The sequence below is a fragment of the Toxorhynchites rutilus genome, chromosome 2 (genome assembly GCF_029784135.1).
Source record: "Toxorhynchites rutilus septentrionalis strain SRP chromosome 2, ASM2978413v1, whole genome shotgun sequence".
In the NCBI taxonomy this organism is placed as follows: Eukaryota; Metazoa; Arthropoda; class Insecta; order Diptera; family Culicidae; genus Toxorhynchites; species Toxorhynchites rutilus.
Window position 1 is genome coordinate 240,875,508 of NC_073745.1, and position 24,020 is coordinate 240,899,527.

General features: G+C 36.2%; 1 protein-coding gene across 9 annotated transcripts in view; it reads right to left on the reverse strand.

Moving 5' to 3' along the window:
- LOC129768508 (titin) overlaps positions 1 to 24,020 on the reverse strand; it is a 240,920-nt gene that overhangs the window by 151,229 nt on the left and 65,671 nt on the right. For all 9 annotated transcript variants that reach the window (XM_055770211.1, XM_055770212.1, XM_055770215.1 and 6 more), the window contains exons 2-4: positions 11,478 to 11,600; positions 10,096 to 11,415; positions 1,627 to 1,977 (exon numbers count right to left, since the gene is read on the reverse strand). In XM_055770211.1, the coding sequence (XP_055626186.1) occupies positions 1,627 to 1,977; positions 10,096 to 11,415; positions 11,478 to 11,600 (1,794 nt within the window). The remainder of the gene's footprint in view (positions 1 to 1,626; positions 1,978 to 10,095; positions 11,416 to 11,477; positions 11,601 to 24,020) is intronic.

The window sequence follows — 24,020 nt, forward strand, 5'->3', positions numbered from 1 at the left end:
TCAAATCTCGCTGAATACAGACGTATTTCAATTCGCTTTAGTTGCATAACTTTGATAATAATCAACCCTAACAGAACGCGTTCAGTGTTTATTACGGTTTCGTTATTGAGGAAAAAATAAAGACAATTGTCATTCACTCACCGTTTCATCTCAATAATTCTCATATCCATGTGCAAATATTTTCAACAATTGCATAATATGATAATATTGTAATTCACTTTACGACTCGACTGAGTCACTGGCGCATAATTCAATCCCAGTAAAACTCGCACTCGTCTTATGAAATAGGGTCTATAATAACGTTATTGTGTCAACGCTCGACGAAAACGATCTTAGTGGCTTTTGTGATTGAATATGAGGGACTTAGAATGAAAGGGGTGTAAGTGATTTGATCGATTTCTCTACATCGACTCTCTCTTTTGGTCATAGCTTAGCTTCAAATACATTCCCAGCTGTATTTGACAATGTGGAAGATAGGTCAGAATCTCACCTATCAGATTCTATAGCAAACTTAAATTGGAACATTTTTGCAATTGAGTTATTAACAAAAGAAAAAGTTTATGAAGAGAAATCGATCAAGTCACTTATACCCCTTGCATTCTAAGCCCCTCATATATTATAGTTAGCCCGGTTGTCGTTTGTTGCAATCTTGGGATTCTGTTGGGTTGGGTCCAGAACATATTTTTGACCAAAGAATTTACTCTTCTTCCGTGGTGCTTTGTTGTATAGGACTATCGTAAATCGATAATTTACCAAAAATAAAAGTTAAGACAGACAGACTCACGAGAAAAAAATCAGAGGCAAAACGGAATAAAGTCAGTCGAACTATCTATCTCTCTCCATTCATCAATATTTAAAATTATAGGATCCATGTAGCCAAAATTCTTGATCGATGATTATTATAAATGATCGAAGTCTAGTTTAAAGTATGATTAATACGCTAAAGAGCAAAAATATTTAGCTGGCAATCAGGGGACCACCCTGAAGCAGATTAATTGGAACGAACCGTGTAAAAGACTTGTAAACTGTCTAAGCTCAAACGAGAGCATACACAGGCGGACCGCTTGCCTACAAATGTGGGCCCACAATTATCTGGCGCCAATCCAACTAGTAGTCTCTTGTCTGGTAGAAGTTTTTCAAATTGGTGGCAGTATGATAGTCTTCGATAACTCAAAATGAAACATTTCTTGTCCCATGCAGGGTGAACAGAGCGATCTCTCGGTGGAACAGTTCTTTCACAGAGTGACAAACCGCAGATGTAATGAATTTTTGTTTTGCCCTACTGGAATCGCATTGGAATCTGAAATTCGAAAAACTTGAAATGCGCGAATCTAGCAACGAAAATCGTATGAGATCTGGTTTTGCGTGCTTCTCGCTCCCATAGCCATAATAAACGTCAGAGCCGCCGAGTGTTGTCATTACACACGGAGTGTGATAAATCTAAATGTAAATAAACTTATCGTCCAATGCTTCTAACGCCGATATATCGCTGACAAATTCTAAAATATATTGGCGATTGGACGATCTGAGTGAAAGTAAAAATAAGCGAAATGTGACAAATATGTTTAGCTTATCGTCCGATCGTTTAGCCCCAAACCAGCACCGACCGCATTTCAGCGGGCCTACCTTCTCCAGATTATCGATACACTGTTCCCCGATCAGCTTAATCTGACCGAGTTGCTGTCGAATATTGTCCAATGCTGCCTGCAGCAGGGGTTTGTCGTGTTCCACACTGCTGAAGGTCGCTTTCTGGATATCGAACGATTCGAACAGATTGCGGAGTGTTTCCGCTTCCTGGTGGAAGCGGATGTAAAGCTTCAGCAGGTCGACGCGCACAATCACATAATTCTTCAGCTCGGTCCACTTCTGTCGAATGACGTCGGTTTTCTGCTGGACGTCGTCCGCCTGACCGTCCTCCAGATACTCCAGACAAGGGGTCAACCGAACGAGGAGGTTGTTTATCGCGTTTCCTTTGATCTGTGGGCGGGATAAAAAAAAGAGGGAGATTAATGGGCAAACATTTCATAACGTGTTAATTTTCGTTTCGTTTTTTTTTTATAGTCGACGAGTGTTTGGGCAGAAAGTAGCTGTTAATCCAGATTATATTTTTCAGTCGCCCTCCGCAGTGTTAGGGGATCAACTCATGGCTTGAAATTAGTAATCTCACGCTCCGATGGAGTGGTGATTAATAACAAGCTAATACTGGTGCTTAACTTCTTGTCCGAGGTTGTAATTTGTGAAATTATTATACTTGGAATGTTGTATAGCTGACGAAAAAATTTCTTCTGAATATCATTTGCTGAGAGATATCGATTTGATGCGAACATTCGCATATACTCATACTAACAGCTGTTAATTGGCTTATTACTTACACTGCTGGTGTGAATCTAAAAAAAAATGGTTTTTGGTTTTTAGCATCTACAGACACAATGATCACAATGAGCTACCGTTCATTGCGATGAATCTTATTTTATTAATTTTTTTAATCGAAAAAAAATATTAAATTAATTTTATTAATCGGCCTTCGAAGTAGACATTTTGGTAGGTAGATATGTCTTGAAACGGTATCACTTAATCCTGTTTCTTAAATCTCACTAATAGTCGCTATCTCTCTCTACCGACTCGACTATATCATTTCGTTCTTCTCAGTCAAAATGTCCTCATTGCATTTTGAAGTGACTTTCCCCAAAACGAATTCGTTCCTCTCTTTCTCTCTCCCATGTACGTGTGCATGCATGTTTGAGTTCAACGTGGTTTGACATACGCTACAGGTGAGCATCTTTTGTATCATACACAAAAATTACTCACAAGTATAAAATAGCGTCAGTGTGTATACGCTGTTTTGCACACTAATACTAACGCGAGGACCTTTATAGCATACTTGATAAATGTCTAAGTTCGTTGGTTTGAGTTCACGATGGGTAGACAATAAACCGTCCATTGATGGGGTAACTTCTTTTTTGCATCAGAAATCATGTTTTCGTTCTTCTTTATATGGACGTAAAATAAGATTGCATATGCGGGTATAAAATTAGTGTCAGGGGGAAATGGAAGTGTGGATTGAAGTCAATTGAATGAAGAGGCAGATTTGTATTTATTAGTCGAGTCAGTTAAAATAACCACTGGCTGGACTAGTTCACCAGTCATCCTCGCTAGTCAACGCTAGTCAATTCAGTTTTCTAGTCAAGTCACTTTTTGTTGCCGGCGACTGCCGAAGCAGTTCTAGTCGAAGCGAAGCTACTGAGAGTGGAGTCGGTCCTCATTTTTCACCTTCGAAGATTCCGGGCCCTGGTCAGAATTACTGTTGAAGTCTTTGTTCGAAGATTTCTGTCATACCACAAACACTTTTATAAGGCGTCTTTTTATTACCGATTTGGCTTGAGGGAATAAAAATATATGAGTTCTCGTTGTTTGTCAATAGACAGCGCTAGCAGTAAATTCTAGTTCGATTCAGTTTTAGTCGTATACGCTGGATTTTTTAAAAGAAATTACACGATTTTTAACGTGTTTTTTTTGTGCACGCATCAATCGCCTAGAAAGAATTAAGTGTACCAGTCTACCGTTGTTCACATAAAACACTGCGTACGACACGAACAATGTTCACACTGCTCCCGCAGTTTTATGTTTGCACACAAACATGTTTTTTCGTACCTGTGTTTGAAAATGTTACATGTTCATATTCGTAGTATTGTTGGATATACGTTGTTTGATCCCAATGTTTCACATGATGTTCAAACATGGTATACAGTTTCTCTTTCGTTTTCAAACAACGGCAGTGTGTACAGTAGAAGAGGCTAATTGATCACACCACCACCACTCAACACACGGTGTGTTCATCAACATATATCAAGAAAATGGATGCTTCGTCCAAAGTTTTGGACAAATAAAACACACCTCCACATCTGTTGTGAACAGAATAAGCGTCAATTGATGTCCGAGTTCTTCACAATTGATATCATGATTTAGTGCACGCATCAATTTATAAATTGAATTTATGTAACATCGCCTATTATTAGTGTTTTGAACAAGTACTAAAATTGAATATAGCTTGGCGGAGATGTTTGGTTACCAACATCAAAATTCCCAGAATAGGTGTAAACTTTCCCAAAAACATGCTCCTAAAAGAAATTTTGGGTTATTTATTTATTTGGCCAGCATTTGTATGACCCGCTGTGCAGTCATTTCTCAGGCTTTAATAGACATCATGCACGGGAAAAAATCATAGAAAACTTCTTACTATTCAAAGAATGTTTTTGTGTAGAACAAAAACATGTACCATATAACATGTAACATGTACATGGTATTTTGTACCAACGAATTCTTGAAAGCCACCAGTTACAACGATTCGACGTCGAAATTCTCCAACAAACGCAGGTAAATTTGGTTGAATAAACTTTCATTCGTCTTACTTCGCTAACAACAAATCAAAGTGTATAGCTTTTAGCGGAGTGGAAGAACCACATCTAGAATCGCAATCACAAGAGTACCATTTTGTCTCAAATTCCAAACAGTCTCAAATTCCGAACACTTCATTTTTAAATGAAAATTTACTAAACATCAATGTTATTAATAATTGAATAATCAAGACCCTGACATCTTTTTGGGTATAGGCTTCATTTTAACATCATTTACAGGTATCGATGCAGTCTTCAATTAATAATACTGAGCATTTGCAAAAATGTAACTATCAAGCCAGCGTTAGCAAATTCCGTAAAAAAACTAGCATCGTGATTTTTTTAATTTCTATAGTTGTTTTAACTATTTTGTTTTCTATGTTATGTGCTAGAAAATGTAAAAATCTACTATACAGCCATTCCATGCCAAACTGATATAATGTTTTTCAGATTTTCGCGAAAATTGGCAGTTTTGTTCTTTATCGCAAAACATGTGACCCGTATGTTTTTATTTTTTCATTAGGGTGATCATTTACATTTTAGGGTTGTCCGGAAAATCAACTTTTTCCTCTTTTTTTTTTTTTTTCCAAAAATGACTTTTTTCAAAAATTCATAACTTTTGAACTACTACACCGATTCAGATGATCGACATATCAAATTAAAGCCAATCACAAAATACTATACCTGCAGCAAAATTCAAATTCTGCTCTCGTTATTATTGATTGTATTGGTTTTTTATTTTTTTCAGAAACTCGGAACCAAAGGCACTATATTTTTTTATATTTTTTTCTGGAAAGCAGAGGATTTTTTACATAACATATGTCGAAAACAGAGAGGCGGTTTTTTCGTTTTTGAGTTATGATTTTTTAAAGTTAACCGATGGTTCGAATAAGAAATTTTTTCCTTCACAAAAATTCATAACCGAACCGATTCAGATGATCAATACATACAATTAAAGCCAATTAGATAGCCTTTTTTTGAAAAATATTAGACTTGCGAAAAAAATAATATTGATTTCGTAATTATTTATTGTATTAGCTTTTTATAGTTTACATGGTTTCGGGACCAAGGATGCTATATATTTTTTTATATTTTTTTTCTTGAAACTTTTTTTTACATAACATATCTAAAAATCAGAGATGTGTTATTTGTCGTTTTTAAGTTATGATTTTTCAAAATTAACATGTTTTTAGTCTTCGTTCAATATTTCTATGCGACTAGACTGGATGTATACGACTAGAATTCAATTAATTGGCAAATTTGTCATTTTTTCAAAAAAAAACTAATTGGCTTTAATTTGATATGTCGGTCATCTGAATCGGTCTAGTAGTTCAAAAGTTATAAATTTTTGAAAAGTCATTTTTGGAAAAATGAAAGATTTTCCGAACCGCCCTAAATCTGAAATGGTCATCCTGACGAAAAACATAAAAAAGATACAGTTCTAATATTTTGCGATAAGAAACAAAATTATCACTTTTCACGAAATTCAGAGAAAAACTATATTGGTTTGGCTTGGAATGGCTGTTTATGTGGGTTGTGTTAAAATGACGCGTGTTCGATATACACGATATACACGAAACGTCCGTGAACCTTTTAATCATATTACTGCATGTCCTCTAGGAACTTTTTTTTTTGAAAATTGAGTCGTGAATCTTCCTACTAATTTCACGCTCTAAAACGTATTCCTACATTAATAACTCTGGGGATACATCTATACTATCATATCCATCATACACAGTATCCTCAATAAAGCAACGTTGTTCCCCAAACTTAATCTCGTTGTAATTTCATAAATTCGTCAGATAATCTGCTTTCACGAAATTTTCTAGCACTGTTTTGGGAAGCCACGAAACGATTGAGGGTGGAGATAAAAAAAAGTTAAGTACAAAGCTTAACTTAATGTAAGATATATACAAGTGCGAACCGGAGAATTATCATGACAGAAAACATTAGCATGGAGACCAATATATTTATTACGAATAATGTAAAGAGTACAAAAATCAGGAAAAGTCAGGATCAATTCAGGAAAATCAGGATAGATTGAGTGTTCGTCAGGATATCAGGCAGCGTGCTAAAAAGTCTAGGAAATCATGAAAAATCAGGAAGGTTGGCATCTCTGGTTGCAGCATACTTTTAGACAGGGCAAGTCGTTGTTATTTTCAGATATTTGATCATTTTAGAGCATTAGTAATTGTACATAAATTTACATTGTGCATTAAACCACAGGAAACCGTTATGCAAACAGAGTGTCCGAAATTTGAATACAATCTGTCCGAGATGTGATTTTTTTTTAGAAAAATACACCCAAAGTTAATTTTTAGCACAAGTTTTGGCATCCCGATTTATTACATTAAATGAGCTGAAAAATAACAGAAAATGTTCTACCCCCCAATACATGTATATCATTTGTATAATATATATGCTGGAGCCAATATGAGCGAGCGAACAGGAGACACATTGAAATGAAAGCATATGAAAGCTTTTCGTATAGTTTGCCAAATACACGGCCCAGACAGAGAAAGATATATTCTCGTTCATGTTCTTCTTCATCTTCTTAGAAAGCAATTTTCAACTTCATTTTATGATGAGGTGTAATATTATCACGCTTCAATATAACAGCGCTGGCAGCTATATGGATAGCGTGGTCGTGGGAAATATCTTTGCCTTCCAGCCGGCCTTGTCGTATTGACCTTTTTTTTGACACAATCCCAAATGAAAAGAGAAAAGAAAACAGAAAGAGATGTCTGCTCGCATACATACAAATTATTTTTAAGCTTCAAAAACAGCTCATTACATTTGCACATTTGACTCTCCAGCGCACGAAATGGCATCATTTCTGCCAAAGATGAAAAGTTTTCTGCCAACGCTAGTTTGGTTGTAGTGTCCAAAGTTTGATTCTCATTCGCTTCATTTGAAAAACTTTTTATTCGATGATTTTTTATGTTTTCAATCAAATAGGTACCAAAGTAGAATAAGCTTTCTTTTCTTTCTAAAGCATATTGAACTAATTAATTAAAAATATCTACCAAATAATACCTGTGCATAAGGTTTAGACCTGTTTTCTGCATCATATGCCTTAAGCGTCCGAAATATGACTCAGAACGGTACTCAAAATGCACCAACTTGCATTTGGTGACTACAGTGTAGGATTGGCCGATGGATCGATTCTGTAAACGGCGCAGGGATCGATTCACTGATTAAATCGATACCAAAGAATCGATCTTTGCTGAATCGATCTTTGAAAAATCGAAACATGAAATAAACATTTCACATTTCTATTCAAACATCAAATGCATTTCAGTTTGATTCTCAGAAGGAAAGTCACCATAAACTTGAAAACCCAGAAAAAATGTATTTTCCAGAGCACTCATCTTGAACCGTCATGGAATTATTTAATCAAATAAATTAATTGAAAATTATTATCAGAAATTCAACAACTGATGTTCATCAGAACTCTGCTGACAATAATCCCGTTGAATCCAGTCGTATCATACGCATGGCATTTACTCCCAGTTCTAGGAAAGAACGTTTCAGCTGGACCTGATGTCACCATCCATCTTGTCACAAATTTCACTGTCAGCCTAGTGAATGTGATGGTGTAAATATAACTTGTGACCACTTGTTTTGCAATGACTAAACTTACAAAACTGCTTCTCCTAAATTTACGACCACTAATTTGACAACCTTGAAAAGGATCCAATGTTTATGAAATTTGTGGATTTTGGTGAGAATCAATTCTCACAAAAAAAAAAACAAATTTACAATGTTTTTCAGATTTTCATTGTTGTTGCAGATTGAAATGTTCCCCACTACTCGAACATTACTGTGAAACGATATTTGAGAATCTTTTCTTCTAGAACCTCTAGAAAATACGATTTTATTTATTACTTGCAAAATATCGTATTTATTGCTTCATGTTCATCGTGTCCTTCATGTCATGTCAGATTAATTGAGATGCATGGAGACACTGAATCTAACTTAAATCTTCTGTTCTTTTTCTTCTAACATGAATTTTGATTCCTTTAGTGTTCCAAATATGGAAGAATGTTAAATAAGAAAAATCAATCTTCGGTTTGACATTTTTGACATTTGGTTTGTTTCAGCTCCCATTCGTTAACATTTGAATGCGGAAATTGCAAATTGCAACGAATAGAAGCTGAAACAAGACGCTCCAAACTGCCAAACTGGCGTCTTCGTGAACTGACTTGTGCAGTGATCTATATCTTAAAATGCAGGAATAATTTTTTCTAAGGTCCTACAATATTATTCCAATACCAAGCACTTTCAATACCAAAGTAACACTTTATAAAATATTGGTATTTAAAAGTAATTTCTTTACAATTTTGGTATTATTTTTTGGCATTTTACTTCTTATATCGAGCTTGTCAATACTAAATTTTGGTATCAAGATCAAATTGAGGTTTCCTGCTGCACGTGTGATTTACAAATTTGATGAATGTGGAATGTAGCTTACGAAATAGTTAACCTAATGCAAATAAATAACTTTAAATTTTCAATTTTGTGACTTGATCCCCTCTGACTTAATGCCGACTATATTGACTCCATGATCATCTGAACTTTAGAATTATTTGGAGGATCTATAACATTTGATGATTATATAAACTCAACGCCAGCATAGCACACGGGCTCTATGAACCTTTTTGGGTAAGATTTCTTGCTATGTACATTGCCAGTCGTGGTTAAAATGGTACTTCAATTGGTCTGATCTTCAGAAAGTTTTGAAGGACCTAGAATATCTGATATTTATATAAATTCCAAGACAGTGTGGCACGCACTGAGCGGTAACCGTATTGAATTCGGAAGCGTACACAAGAGAAAAACACTGAATTGAGTGTGTAAGAAACGAATGATAGATCCAAGGTAAATACACATTGGATCGAGCGAACGATAAATTTCCAAAAACAAAATTGATCAATAGACTGTAAATGTAAATATGTGTAAATATAACTTGTGACCACTTGTTTTGTAATGACCAAACTTACAAAACTGCTTCTCCTAAATTTTCGACCACTAATTTGACAACCTTGAAAAGGATCCAATGTTTATGAAACTTGTGGATTTTGGTGAGAATCAATTCTCACAAAAAAAAAACAAAAATATACAATTTGTTTTCTACGGTCAAAAAGATAGGAAAGATAGGAAAGAAAAGATCGATTTTTGAAATTTTTTTTGGAAAAGAAGAATCGATCCGAAAAAATCGTAAATTGGAGAGAAAAGGATCGATATCGGATCGAGAGGTGGGTGAGGATCGAGTGCAGATCGGTGGGTAAGGGATGTTATTTACACGTTATAAATTCATTTTACATAAAATAGGTAAAACTGAAGCACACATATTAAAAAATACTGGATAATACTGGATGATATTTGAAAAAACTGGAAGACTTTAGGATTTAACTGTTTGACTGGATCGGAAGAAAAAAACTGGAATAATCCATTTTAAACTGGAACATTGGCAACGCTGGTTGTATCTTAGTTCCAAATTGACTTGCATATTCTTACATACTGTCTCCTTTTTTTTCTGTTTTCATAAAGTCTAATCTCCTAATCCAAATATTTTCGGTCTGAAAAGTGTGGATGTATTTCCAACATATGGTAACGACATTTTTTTAACAAGATGGTTTCATTTATAGTTATCAAGTTGCAGTTTGGTGAAAAAATAATAGAAAAAAACCTAACATACCTCCAGGTCATTCAGGAGCTGATGATGCAACAACAAACATTCCTTTGCCTCGCCCAAGCTTTCCCCCATCCAATGGATATCTGTTCCCTGGTCTATTCTCTCCCTTCTCGCCTCCTCGAGCCATTGGTACAGCTGATTGTAGTTCTCCAAGAACTCATTCAACGCTTCGGTCAATCTCAGGTTCTGTTCAGTCTGCTGCAAGCAGTACCGTTCGAAGGCAATTTTTTTCTTCTCGATTTTATCCACCATCGCTTGAACACCGGCCACCTCTGGCTTAGTACGTCCAACTTCATCGATCAGTGAGTAGCCCGATTCTAGAATCTCGCCAATGGTGGTGGTGACCTCCTGCAGGACCCTACCCTGCATTAGCAGCGGAGACGGAGAACCCGGTCGGAGCTGTAAATTGCTGAGTTCAATTTCGATTTGGGATAACTTGGTCAGCAGGTTTTCGGCCCGACCAAAGAATTCTCGCGATTGGGATAGAAGCGATTCGCGGTGATCGATTTCCTCAACGAAATCGGTGCACGCCGAGAGGACACTGTACGCCTTGGAGCACGCTTCGTCTCCAGCGAAGCAGCCGGTCGCAACGAGCTCCTCGGTAGCTTTCGTGATCTTCAACGATTTATCCCGCAGAAGGATCGCATCTGGTTTGAGACTCTGGTAGTTCTGCAACAGATCACACGCCTGTTCAGAGGATTCACCCAGCGTGAAGGAACTGAGGTTCGAGTTTTTGGAGCTCTCCAAACTGTACTCGATTTCGGCTAGTTCCTTGGCGAGGATTGCAAGTGTGAGACACTGCTCTAGCTGGTTCTTGCGAGATTGCCAGGCTTGTTCGAGGTTGTTTCGTCGGTTGGAGAGATCCTCGAGCCATTGTTCAACCTGACTGACAGCCAGGATAGCGTCCTGCTTAATATGATTGGGCCGTGAATCCAGCGTTCCAATGTTCGCCAGTTCTTTCAGTCTATCCAACAGTTGGTTGCCCACTTTTAACGCACTCGCAATTGTGGTCAGCATTTCGGTGCGGAGATTTTTGAACGACTCCAGAAATTCTCGGACAGCTTCGATTTCGATCGGGATCATTGTGTCGTTACATGCCACTTCAAGGGAACTCATCTTTCCATAGCATTCGCCGAGCCGCTCGAAGAAGCTGACGTTTAAAATTACAATGTCCCTCCGTTCCTGGAGCAGTTTTTTCACGTCCTGCCAAACGGCGCTTAGCGAAGCAGCCATCTCCTCGATCAATACTGGGTTGGTTCTTTCATTGCATGCAATCTTCTCCTGCACCTTGTGGTAAAATTCCTCCAGTGGCGTTGGTAGATTCTGAAAGGGGAAATAGACGGTTCGTAACTCATTCGGCCAAAAAATTATCCACCTCAACTGACCTGTATCTGTCGCAGTAGCTCCTCGTGCTCCCGTTGCAGATTCAACGCCTCATCCAGGCTTGGTCCTAGAAATGTGAACTTGGGCAGCAGATCCGCAACCTTGATGTACAATCTTTCGCCGCTCTGTAAACAGAAACGCGTAAGCAAAGAGAACACAACATCAACCAACTTGCTGCCATAAATTAATTTAGTGCCGTCGGACAGACGAAGGGGGAATTGTAAATAAATATTTATTTAATATGACTACCGCACAGTTTTGTTTAATCTACCCACGCGAAAAATTGGTGCAACTGTTGGTGCGAAAATGCGTTGGCCGTTGGCCGGTGGACGCGATGTCCCGCGTGCCGCCTTTCACTGAACCATTCATTCGCCTAATCGATTCTGCACGGTTCGTAATGAGCGCGACATGACTCGTGCTAGGAGAACTGTCCGATCGAGTTCAGGAAGATAGAATCTTTTGAACCTGGGAATTGGGAGCAAGTGCACCTTAGGAAAAGTTGACAAACACACGGTGAAAGAAAAACGCTGCATTCATGTCTCAGCGATTGATTGGTATCGACCCGCCAGGTAATAAAGGTTAACGGTTTGCTGCAATAATCAGCATAAAATATCCACAACCAACCACCGTAAAATATTTCGCAAATGAAATCCAATCTGTGTACACAGCTTTGGCTTAACTCTGCCAGCTCTGTGGTAGCGCCACAGAGGGCGAACGGGGTCTCTAATAAAACCAGACAAACCGCAAGATGTGTAAATATTGCCTCTATTTATAGCTGTATTAGGTTCGATATGTAACGTCACACACTCTTGCCAAAGATCAGACCATCAGAGCTCCGTCAAACGTGATCGACGACACCTCAGTACTTCTTGGCATTCGGAACTACGATCAGCTGTGGAGTGAAAATTACCATCCGAGATTTTTGTTCTGAGTCTAATTCATGTATGGCAGGCACATTTTTTCTTCCGTGGCTTTTTATTTTTATTTTTTTTTGCCATAGCTTTTGCATCATTTGCGGAGCAGCTGTAAAACATTTTTATGGCAACAGTCCATAAAAGTCGTCGAACTAATGGACGCCACGCCAAAGGATGGCTAACTAGAGCAAGCGAAAGTATTCAAATGGGAAGAAATGAGGTAAAATCTTTAACGGGATGTAAAATATAATTTATTGGCAATATATTGTTCCGTTAGTGCAGCAAGACAGATTTTCTGTGGCTGTTTTCTGCTTGATACCGCAGTGGGAGATTTGCATTCAAATAATGTCCACTTTCCATTTTAGATTCTTTTTTGGGTAGAAGCAATTTTTTATAGTCAAAGGTCCTAATTCAACTAATTCACGCGTTGACTTTTTCCCTTCATCAGTTTCAACAGTCTTCAACACATCTTCGGACAGTGGTCTTAATGTCAAGCGCGGTCTGTCAGCATCATTAAGAGCAAGTCATTTTTGTTGTTTGTGAAATTTTGCATTGCAAACCAAATTTCTTGTGCAGAAACGTTGAAAATGTTGCAGAATACATTTGGAGATTGAACTAAGTCGAAAACACGGGTGTATCAATGCAAAATGGTCGAGGAGGTGAATTTAAGTGGAAAATAGCATCTAGAGCCCAACAGTTAACCTCTTCGTTGTTGCATTTGATAGAGCGCTTATTTTGATGTTGTCAAAAAACAACCGATATAGCGCTTTTTTTCTAAGTTCAAATAAAATCGAATCAAATAAAAATCGAATAAAAAATTTGCTCTAACTTTTATATTTTATTAAATACACATTTCTGGTATGTACTTGCAGAATGTATGTATATACAGTAGGGTGCCAATGAATGTATGGGAAAAAATCGACCCTAAAGTTTTTAAAAAGTTATCCTATACAAAATGTTCACCACCTCGAAAAAACACCTTATGCCGAATTTTAGCTCAATTAAGGGAGAGTGGCGCAAAGCGGTCAAAGTTTGAGTTTTTTGAAAATCTATAAATCGAAATCGGGATTTTCGAGAAAAAAAATTTTGATGCCAAATCTCTTAAAATTGCATGAAACGTCGAGATCTAGTGTCATCTCGAAAAAATTTTTGTGTCAAAGATCTGCATTCTGGGACTTGTTTTTTTTTCGGAGTACGAAACGAAAAGTATGGTTTAGGGTGCCAATAAAAATAGTTATCTCGATTTTTCATTCGGAACTTGCTACGAAATATTGACTTGCACGATAATATACCCTATGCAAAATATTAGCTCATTCGGGCTTCATTTACTGGTGTCACAAACGTTAAAATTAGAGTTTTTTGAAAACCGAAAAATCACCGGAAACCAGGATTTAAAAAAAATTAATCCCAAATGTTTTAAAATTGCATGACACGTCGAGATTTACAGTTATATAAGAAAAAAATTTGTTAAAAATCGATTTTTCAGGCAAAAATACGACCAAAAAAATTTTTTTTCATTTAACGAGGATAAGAAATCGAGGCGGCCCCATTTTTGAAAATATTTTATTTGCTTATTTGCCCGGCCTCAAAATAGGATGACAAGAAACACGCGAAATTTGACTATGTGTATTTAATTATAGAACGGTAAAGGGGAGGGGGTGCAGCCCATGAAGGAAGGGGGATTCGATTCTCAATCAAAGCAAATTCAGCTAGTTTTTCATGAAATTATAGTTTCATTCAAATTAAAAAAGATAAGCCTTTTTAAAAAGGTGGTCGTGAAGGACGAGACTGACATAGATGAGAAGTTTCAACCATTTAAAAAATAAAAAATAAATAAAAAAAGTATAAAAAAAGCTTTATTATACATGACTAATTGTTGAAACTATTTTCGATTTCTTATATTTCCTATAGGGACCAAAAAATATCAAAACGTTCTAAATCATACAGACGTAGGTCATGGCAGCATTACTCTTCAGATCTTGTTAGTGTATACCGTTCTGAATCATATTTCGGACGCTTAAGGCATATGATGCAGAAAACAGGTCTAAACTTTATTCACATGTATTATTTAGTTGATATTTTTAATAATTGAATATGTATTTTAATATGCTTTCAAGCTTTCTACTTTCTACCTATTTGATTGAAAACATAAAAAAAAACAAATAAAATGCTTTTCAAATGAAGCGAATAAAATCAAACTTCGGACACTAAATCAAATTTCGGACAGATTGAATTCTAATTTCGGACACTTTATTTTGTAATTTTTTGAACGAAAATTACATTATACTTGATTATATTTTATAGTCAACTGCGAAACACTTACCAAGCAATCACAGTTAACTGATAACGATGATGAGAGCTGATGAAACACGGGAGAAATTTAAATATTTATGAACGGGTAAATTCTACGTGCTTACGCGAAGCAAACGTCAAACACAAACGATAATGAGTAGTGTTGATAGATTTTTGTCGATTATGTTATAATTCAAATGTAGTTCTCATATGGAATGATAGTGAAACCAAGGGATTACTTTAAAGAAGCAATTGTGATATTAATTTTATAGTTCTATCATCAGTGTATTAAGCATTTCAAGAACAAAGTGTCTGGAATATGATTCAGAACGGTATCTAAAACTTGAAATTATATTCGTTTTTTTCAAAAAAAAATGCATTTTTTTGCAATTTTTCATCTTCATTTCTCGATATCTCAGGCATAGTATCTGCTACAATCCTGAAATTTTGAACATTTCTCATTTCAAGTTTACTTTCTATAGGAAGTATAGAAAAACAGATCGGTGAAAGTAATTTCTCGGATTTTTGTCCACCTGAAATCCCATAGTGTACCCATGGCGTGCTCTATTGCGTAGAGCACGTGTACGAGAGTTCTCATAGCTTGTTCGCTCCAAACTTTAGTATTTACATTTTTTAAAGTTCCTCTTTTGTTTCAAATTCCGGACACATTTTGTCAGCAGCATTTCTTCGAGAGAAATTAGTTATCGTAAAACTTTTTATTTCATTGTTATTCTATCTTTAATCAAACATCAACAATGAACAAAAATTATGAAATTATTTTTATGATTTATTTATAGTCGATAATAGCCATGTGCGCCTATCGCCCCCGTACATAACTAGCAGTTTGAGCAATTTATGGGTAACGCTTTTGGGAAGTTCCAGTCGCCTTTTCGTGAAGTTCTTGATCAATTCTGCTAAGATGATGAGTTTTGAGCGTATTCAACCTTATGAGATTTTCGACGGCTTTTCCCAACTTTTCCACTCCACGATAATTCATTCATTTTCGTTGAAAAGAGAGTTGTTGTATTTTTTTGGTGAATGGGTAGCGTTCCCTAATCCGGTTTTCCAGTGTACAGGCAAACCTTTTTTGTGCGGGGGATAGGGACCGCACAAAAAAGTCGCATAAAAAAATTGTGCAAAACTTCACCAGCAGCTTTAAAAAATCGTGCTCGGTACACATTTTGAAAAAAACGTTTTTTGTGCGGTAGATAGGCATAAAAAAAAGTTTCCCCCAAGAAAATAACTCAAATCCACGCCACTCACCGTTTAATTTCATAAAAAAAAATCGTGCAAAACTTCACCAGCAGCTTTAAAAATCGTGTTCGGTACACATTTTGAAAAAAACTTTTTTTGTGCGGTAGATAGGGACCGCATAAAAAAAGTTTCCTCCAAGAAAATAACTCAAATCCACGCCATTCACCGTTCAATTTCCTTTTGTTTCCCTGCTTTGCGATGGGACACTTATACTTGGACACTTGGACATGGGACACTTAGCCTTTTCGGTTGCGCGTGGCTGTTTTGTGCTTTGGGTTGCATGTCGAAACGTATTACTGTTAGAAATCACGTCATGCAAAAAACTTAGAAAAACTTGAGCATTTGATGAGAGGAGGGGGAATGATTTCAGAAGTGGATAATTGAGACGCAAAAGTGCCACTGAAATGCATATATACCATAAAAAAATAAATGAACTTCGTCAAATATGCTTCTTTTCATACACCGCACAAAAAAAATCACACAAAAAAAATTCGCACATAAAAAAACCGCTCAAAAACAGGTTTTACTGTACTCTTTATTATACCGAAGAGTTGTGCGGCCTCCCGGTCCGAAAATATTTGCTCTATTCAATCCAGGGCTTGTAACATACTCTTATGAAACTTCTGAAATAAGAAAATTAATCGTGAACTGTTGATCAACACTGATGAATCAACTGCTGCATGTGTTTTTTTCATGATTTCATTCGCCTGATATCTCGGCTTATGTACAATCACTATAATCTAAACACGCATCTCTATCCCAAAAAACCCGTCCGGGATATCTTAGGTAGCCGTGATCCTGATCTTCTGCTTCATCAATACCTGTTCCTCAGAAACACCAACGTCAACGATTAATGATGTTCCCTTCGTTGTGTTCCTGTTTCATATCCCTCCTATCCGATCTATAAACTTTTATTTAGTCGCGGCAATACATACACACACTCTTTACAGATACACGGGCCGAAGGTTGTGCAGTCCACTATCATTCAACAAAAGCCATAGGTTGTACCGCTCATGACAACTCTATACGAGCTGATGATTGCGCCGGCTAGTGATCATTCTATCCTGGATTCCTCGAGTCGACAAAGACGCACCACGCTAGATATGGGGTACATACTAGGGGCGCGTTGCTGATTAATGGTCAGCTGCATCCCAATAGGAAGTATCCCGTGTCGACCACACGTACAGAGCATTGGAGATAGCAACATCCCAATTACGAGAACACTTGTGATACTAACCTCGAGCCAACCGCGAGTAATCGGTAACATATTACTAACATAGATAATAAGTAAAACTGTCAAAATATTGAGCTTCCGGCCCCGTCAAGCTAACGCTATATGTGCCTTGATAAAAATATATATTTTGGAAAAAATGGTTTTTTTTTATTCCGGACATCTCTTATTTGGAAATAGATTTTTGACATTTTTTTGACAACAGCTAGGTACTATGTCTTACACTACACCAAATTTTCCCAATAATATCTATCAATCGCTTCCATTAAACATGCTAATGATGTTTTTGTTTTGTGATGGTATTGAGTAATTGAGAAAGTTTGTATTCCGGTTGGGTTGGAGGAAATATGAGTTTTCCACAGCATTTGGAAATTTTTTGACTCAAGTGTAATTTTTGAATAGGGCGTATCGATTTTAGTAAAAGAAATTTTTGATAATTTATAACTCAAAAACTATGAGTCGTACCGAAATAGTGTCTTAGAAATAGTTATAGAGTATTGATGTCCAAAGGTGAAAAAATATACACTGAGAAAAAAATAGTACTTTTTTATTTACAAAAAACGTTAATTTTTTTTTATTTTATTTTTATTTTTTTCATATAAAATAGAAGTTATGTAGAAAATTTAAAAAAATGAGTCCAATATGGTAAACCTATTTTTGACGAATTTTGTGGAACATCGATTTTTTATGAATTTTTGAAACATGGTATTTTTGTATGTTAACAATAATTTTTAACCACAAATTATGAACTCTGATGTGATTTAAAATAAAAAAAAAACTCTTTATCAATCTCCTTCTAAATGCAGCCATTCTCAAGATATTTAAAAAAATATTTCGAATTTATTGTCTTTTTTATAGCAAATAGGCTCTTTTAATATGTTTGTCGTGTTATACCGCCATGTTCAAGAAATTTTATGAATTTTCTTATAATGTTCAACAACTTTTCCAAATACATCATTATGGTAAAAATATATGAAATGAATGTATTGTTCAGGCAATTGTTTTATGGATAAAGCTTTTAATATCGAAATCAGGCAATAACCTTGTTACGGCCCTGATCAATGAGTGAACACAGGCCGCTAAATGCGCAATGAGTTAGTAATCGAAGTAGACAATGGCAACTGAAAATCATTTTGAAAATTTGAAAAACGTCTTGAATTTGTTGTAATAAAAAATATATTGCATTGTGAGAACTATTAGTTTAAAAATTTGCATAGTTTAAAGGTAGGCTGTTGTCATAGAAGAAAAGGGGGAAATAGAACATTTATTTTACTTTTAGTTCGTAACCGTTACTCTGTACTGAGAAGACAGGAAGATTGGGGGAAAAATATAAGAAAAAGGAAAAACCAAATTTGTAAGAGATATAAAATAATGTATTTGTTCCAATGGTAATTTATGTATATTATAGCTTTGAGTGTGACATAAATATCATACTACATCGAGTGGTTTTTTATTTAATATGCTGCCCCGAACACCCCCAACAAACCTGAAGTATCGTTTGTTTCACTTCAAAAACATTCACTGCCCAAAATGAGTTGAAATACACGAAAATTTTTAACGCTCAAAATAAATTGGACATAATTCAAAGGTCCGAAGGGTACTAAAAAGATAACTTTGTCTAATGAATTCAATGTGCCGTACAGTGCGAATTCATTCATCTTCAAAAATATGGACTAGAGTCGTGAAAAGGGTAAGAATAATTCAATGCTTCAATGATGTTCAATTGGTATATTTTGTCTGGCGATGAGATAAAATAATCAATCATTCATCAAATCAGGGACTGATGGAGCATTCAGCAATGAAACTATGAGCTTACCCTCTCAAAACCAGCAAGCAGATGCTTTCCACATTATCTATGCTGGTTTATTAACAAAAAAATCAATTACAAATTACCGGTCGAATGAGCTGGATTTCACATTCATTGTTTAATGTTTTTAGTTCCAAGATGGTTAGACATCAATTACTTTTGTTTCTGATATGAATCACATCAGAATTCATAATTTGTGACTAAAAATTATTGGTCACATACAAAAATTTGAAGGTTGGAAAATTCATAAAAATTCGACATTCCACAAAGTTCGTCAAAAATAGTTTTACCATCGTGGACTCATTTTTTAAAATTTCTACATTACATCTATTTTAAAAGAAAAAATAAAAAAATATTTATTTTAGATTCATTTTTTTTTGTAAATAAAAAAATTGTACTATTTTTTTTCTCAGTGTATATTTTTTCGCGTACAAACATCAATACTCTATAACACTTTCTAAGACACTATTTCGGTACGACTCATAGTTTTAGAGAAATAAATTATCAAAATTTCTCTTACTAAAATCAATACGTCCTTTTCAAAAGTTGCACTTCAGTCAGCAAATTCCCAAATGCTGTGGAAAACTCATATTTCCTCCAACCTGAACGGAATACAAACTTTCGTTCGAATCAAAAATACATGTTTCTAAAATCTGCATTTTTAGTTTGATTTCATTTGGAATCGCACTTCTGGCAAAAGTATCGCAACAATAGAAAGTCACGTTACACAATGAAAGATGCACTGTTGCATGACATATTTGCTCTGTATCACAACACCCCATGAATTCATCGCGCAACAACTCATTGGTGTTGCATTCTATCAATTACGCTACTCTCGCTCAACACCCAAATTCTACTCAAAGCACTCTCAAAAATCCCAACAGTGTTATGTTTTGCTCTCTCATCTTCCGCACTTCGGGTTTGTTTATATTCATTCGCGCATCCCAACAGGTTCCGCCAGCGGGACTCTGCTTTATCGATCCTCGCCCAAACGCGATGCCAAGTGTTTCGTCAGCGAACCGAAATACATATCAACGCAATCTGACCCAGAGGGCGTTGGATTTCAATTACATACATTACACTCACACACAGACACGCGTCGCATTCAATAACGTTCCAGTCAAAGCAGACCGGCGAAAACGGCGGCTAAACAACAATCTTCCACCTGTGCGGATAGAGGTAGATAAATGGAAGGACTGCTGCAATCGGAGACTCTTCGGTGACAAGCGCCGGTGTTTGTTTACCTCGCGCGACAGGTAAGCGTGGGGGGTTTTGGAAGGCGTTTGCGTAATAATGATGCGCAGCGTGCAAGGGTGGTGTTCTGTTGCACGTGGATGTATACACAAAAAGACAAGCTATTTTATTCGCTGCTATTCAGTGAAATTGAACGAATGACGTTTGCCGCGTTAGTTTTGAAAGAAAAAATGCGCGAAGCGCAATTCGTGAAGTTATGCGGTGTGATGAGAATAATGTTATCTCAGACAACCACATCGCATTTTAATAGATTTCTGCCGCGTGAGCCGCGGATGGGTTTCTAGTTTCACCGCATGGTACGGAAAGCAGAAAAATAATTTGCCTTCGCGGTTCAGTGAGTGATAGTTATTAATTTTGCGCTTCTACACCACTCCTTCTCACTCCGTTCATCCTCCGGTAACGGAACCTGTTGCGCCTCGGATTGGTCCAGGCAAATGCGCTGATTGCGACTTCGCGTGGAGTGCCATGCGCTCACCAAACATCGAAAGAAAAAAAACATCATCTTCAATAGAGACACTCGAAGGCAGCGGAAAGAAAACGAAAACCGCAGCCTGAGGCGCGGAAGGGGAAGCTTCGTGTTCTGCAAGATTGAGATCAATTGCGAGTCGATACTTGAGGCAATCCAATCCATTCAGATGTGGACTAGTTTCGTAAATGGACGGTGTTGTGAAGTGACTGTCAGTTGGTTAAGCTAAAATAAGAGTTAATATTTTTTCTTCAATAATTATCGTTAATAAAAAGGCGTTTTTTCGCACCTCCAATGCCCGACAGCGATGTGATATATACACACATTTGCATCGATTGACCAACGGTCCGCTCGAAAGACCTGCTCGGTTTTCTAATTTCTTCATACTCTCATTCCCCGTCTACTCGCTGCTAATCTTGTGGTCTGTTCGGTTGTACACCTGGTTAAGTGGTGTAACAACGCAACGAGAAGAAACGTCGGAACCCCTCTCGATGTTTGTTTGCAAACATTGGTGAAGCAACGGTCGGTCAATTTCCCTTCCGCTCGTAATAATCACGATCGATCGAGCGAACTTGGGATTGGTGTTCGTCAGCTTGATCAGAGCTAATTGGAAGCGACTTCACAGCAGCTGATTCGACGAGATGAGTATTGTGTACTTACATTATCCACACGAGCGCTAATTACAGGTGTTGAATTTTTTTTCCATTATTGTTTAATTATAAACTAATCCATAGCGATCATAAACAGTTCTGTAAATTTGACCGCGGTGGAAGTAATTGCAGAAATGGAACGAGGGTTTCGTTTAATTTTTAGAAGGAAGATTTTTCGATTCAATCTGAAGGTGTGTAAGTATGAACAGGAACGTATAAAGAAAAAGTATAAGAAAACTTATTTTTTTGTTCCCGAAAGAGAAAAATGATTTTTGGACCATCGGTTAATTTTGAAAAATCATAACTCAAAAACGAAAAAAAACGCCTTTCTAATTTGGAGATACGTTATGTGAAAAATTCTCAGATTTTCAGAAAAAATATAAAACAATGTAGCGCCCTTGATCCCGAGACCATACAAACTATAAAAAAAACAAATACAATCAATAATAACGAAAACAGAATTCAAATTTTCTGCAACTGTAGTATTTTTCCAAAAAGCTAATTGGTTTCAATTAAATATGTCGATCATTTGAATCGGTCTAGTGGTTAGAAAGTTATGAATTTTTAAAACAAGTCATTTGGGGCAAAAATGCGAAAAATTTGATTTTTCAGACCACCCTAAAATTGAAATGGACACCCAAAAGAAAAATTAAAAAAAATACGGGTCTAATAGTTTGCGATAAAGAACAAATCTAACACTTTTGACGCAAATCTGAGAACCACTATATCGGTTGTACATTTGTGTATATATTTCCTGATGCTCACAATAGCTTGTCCTTATAATATAAAATCATTATCTGATACAGTTTTTTTTTTGTTTAATACCTTCCACAATTCTCGAAATAACGTGTTCCTTCATTACGTAGAATACCGTTCTGAATCATATTTCGGAGGATTAAGGCATATGCTACAGAAAACAGGTCTGAACTTTATGCACAGGTATTATTTGGTTGATATTTTTAATAAATTAGTTCAATGCGCTTTTAAGCTTTCTACTTTGGTACCTATTTGATCGAAAACCTAAAAAAATCATCGAATAAAATGCTTTTCAAATTAAGCGAATAAAAATCGAACTCCGGACACTAAATCAATTTTTGAACACTTTATTTCGTAATTTTTTTTAACGAAAATCACATTACACTTGATTTTATTTTATAGTTAACTGCGAAACACTTATCAAGCAATCACAGTAAGCTGATAACGATGAGGAGAACTGATGAAACACGGGAGAAATTTAAATATTGCTGAACGAGTAAATTCTACGTGCTCACGCTCAGCAAACCTCAAACACAAACGATAATGAGTAGTGTTGATAGATTTTTGTCGATTATGTTATAATTCAAATGTAGTTCTCATATGAAATGATAGTGAAACTAAGGGATTACTCTAAAGAAGCAATTGTGATATTAATTTTATGGTTACAGTCAAACCTTTTTTTGTGCGGGGGATAGGGACCGCATAAAAAAGTTTCCCCCAAGAAAATAACTCAAATCCTCGCCATCCAACGTTCAATTTCCTTTTGTTTCCCTGCTTTGCGATGGGACAGTTTGCCTCTTCGATTGCGCGTTTCTGTTTTATGCTTTTAATTGCATGCTAAAACGTGATGCTGTTAGATATCATGTCATGCAAAAACTTAGAAAAACTTAGAGTATTTGATGGACTTAGAGATTTCTAAAGTGGATAATTAAGATGCAAATATGCTTTTTTCGCACTGAAATGCATATAAACCATCGAAAAAAACTAAATGGACGATAACTTCGTCAAATATGCTTCTTTTCATATACCGCACAAAAAAAACGCACAAAAAACACCACGCAAGAACAGAAAATCGCACAAAAAAAACGGTACAAAAACAGGTTTTACTGTATATCATCAGTGCATTAAGCATTTCAATATATTAGAACAAAGTGTCCGAAATATGATTCAGAACGGTACATATTCGATACAGAAAAGTATTTTTTTCTAGTTCGAAAGTGCGTTTATTCCTTTATATATACTTGTTTATACCGGGACAAGTTGAAATTCGGGGTAAGTTAAAGCGGAAGCAATAACTGTTACTAGGAGTAATAAATTGACGTGATATTTTTTTTCAGTAAACAGGACCTCTTAATCCACCTCATGACTTCCATCAAGGCGCTTGTACAAATGTATTACAGGTGAAGCAACATCATCACTTCAATAAGAAGGGTATTACGGTTTGTGGAGCGGGGGTTGTTTGTTTTGTTATTGCTAGGATACGCCATTTTTGCATATTCATATGCGAGAGTAATGAAAATGAGAATGAAATTCTACAAAATCATCCCTTCTTTTTCACATAAATTCGCGAAAGCCGAACATAGTAGGCATAGTTCGAATAAGCGTCGTAGCAGTTTGTAGAGAGCCGCTGGCAGCCGAGATGGAAAATGAAAGGTGGGAAGATTTTTTAAATCTGTGACGTCACAGATTTTGTTTATGTATGTTACTTTTCTTATAATAGTCCACTACATAGGAAAAGTGTTGTTATTAAAAGTAAAAATAAACAAATGAAATGAACTACTTTTTTCCTAAATCAATGCTAGCGTTCAAAATCACAAGGGCCCGACATTTTAACAGAAACTGAAATTTCAGTGTATTTTTTTCAGTTTCTGTTTCAGTTTCAGAAATTTCAGTAAAATTGAATTGAAATTATGTTTAGAAC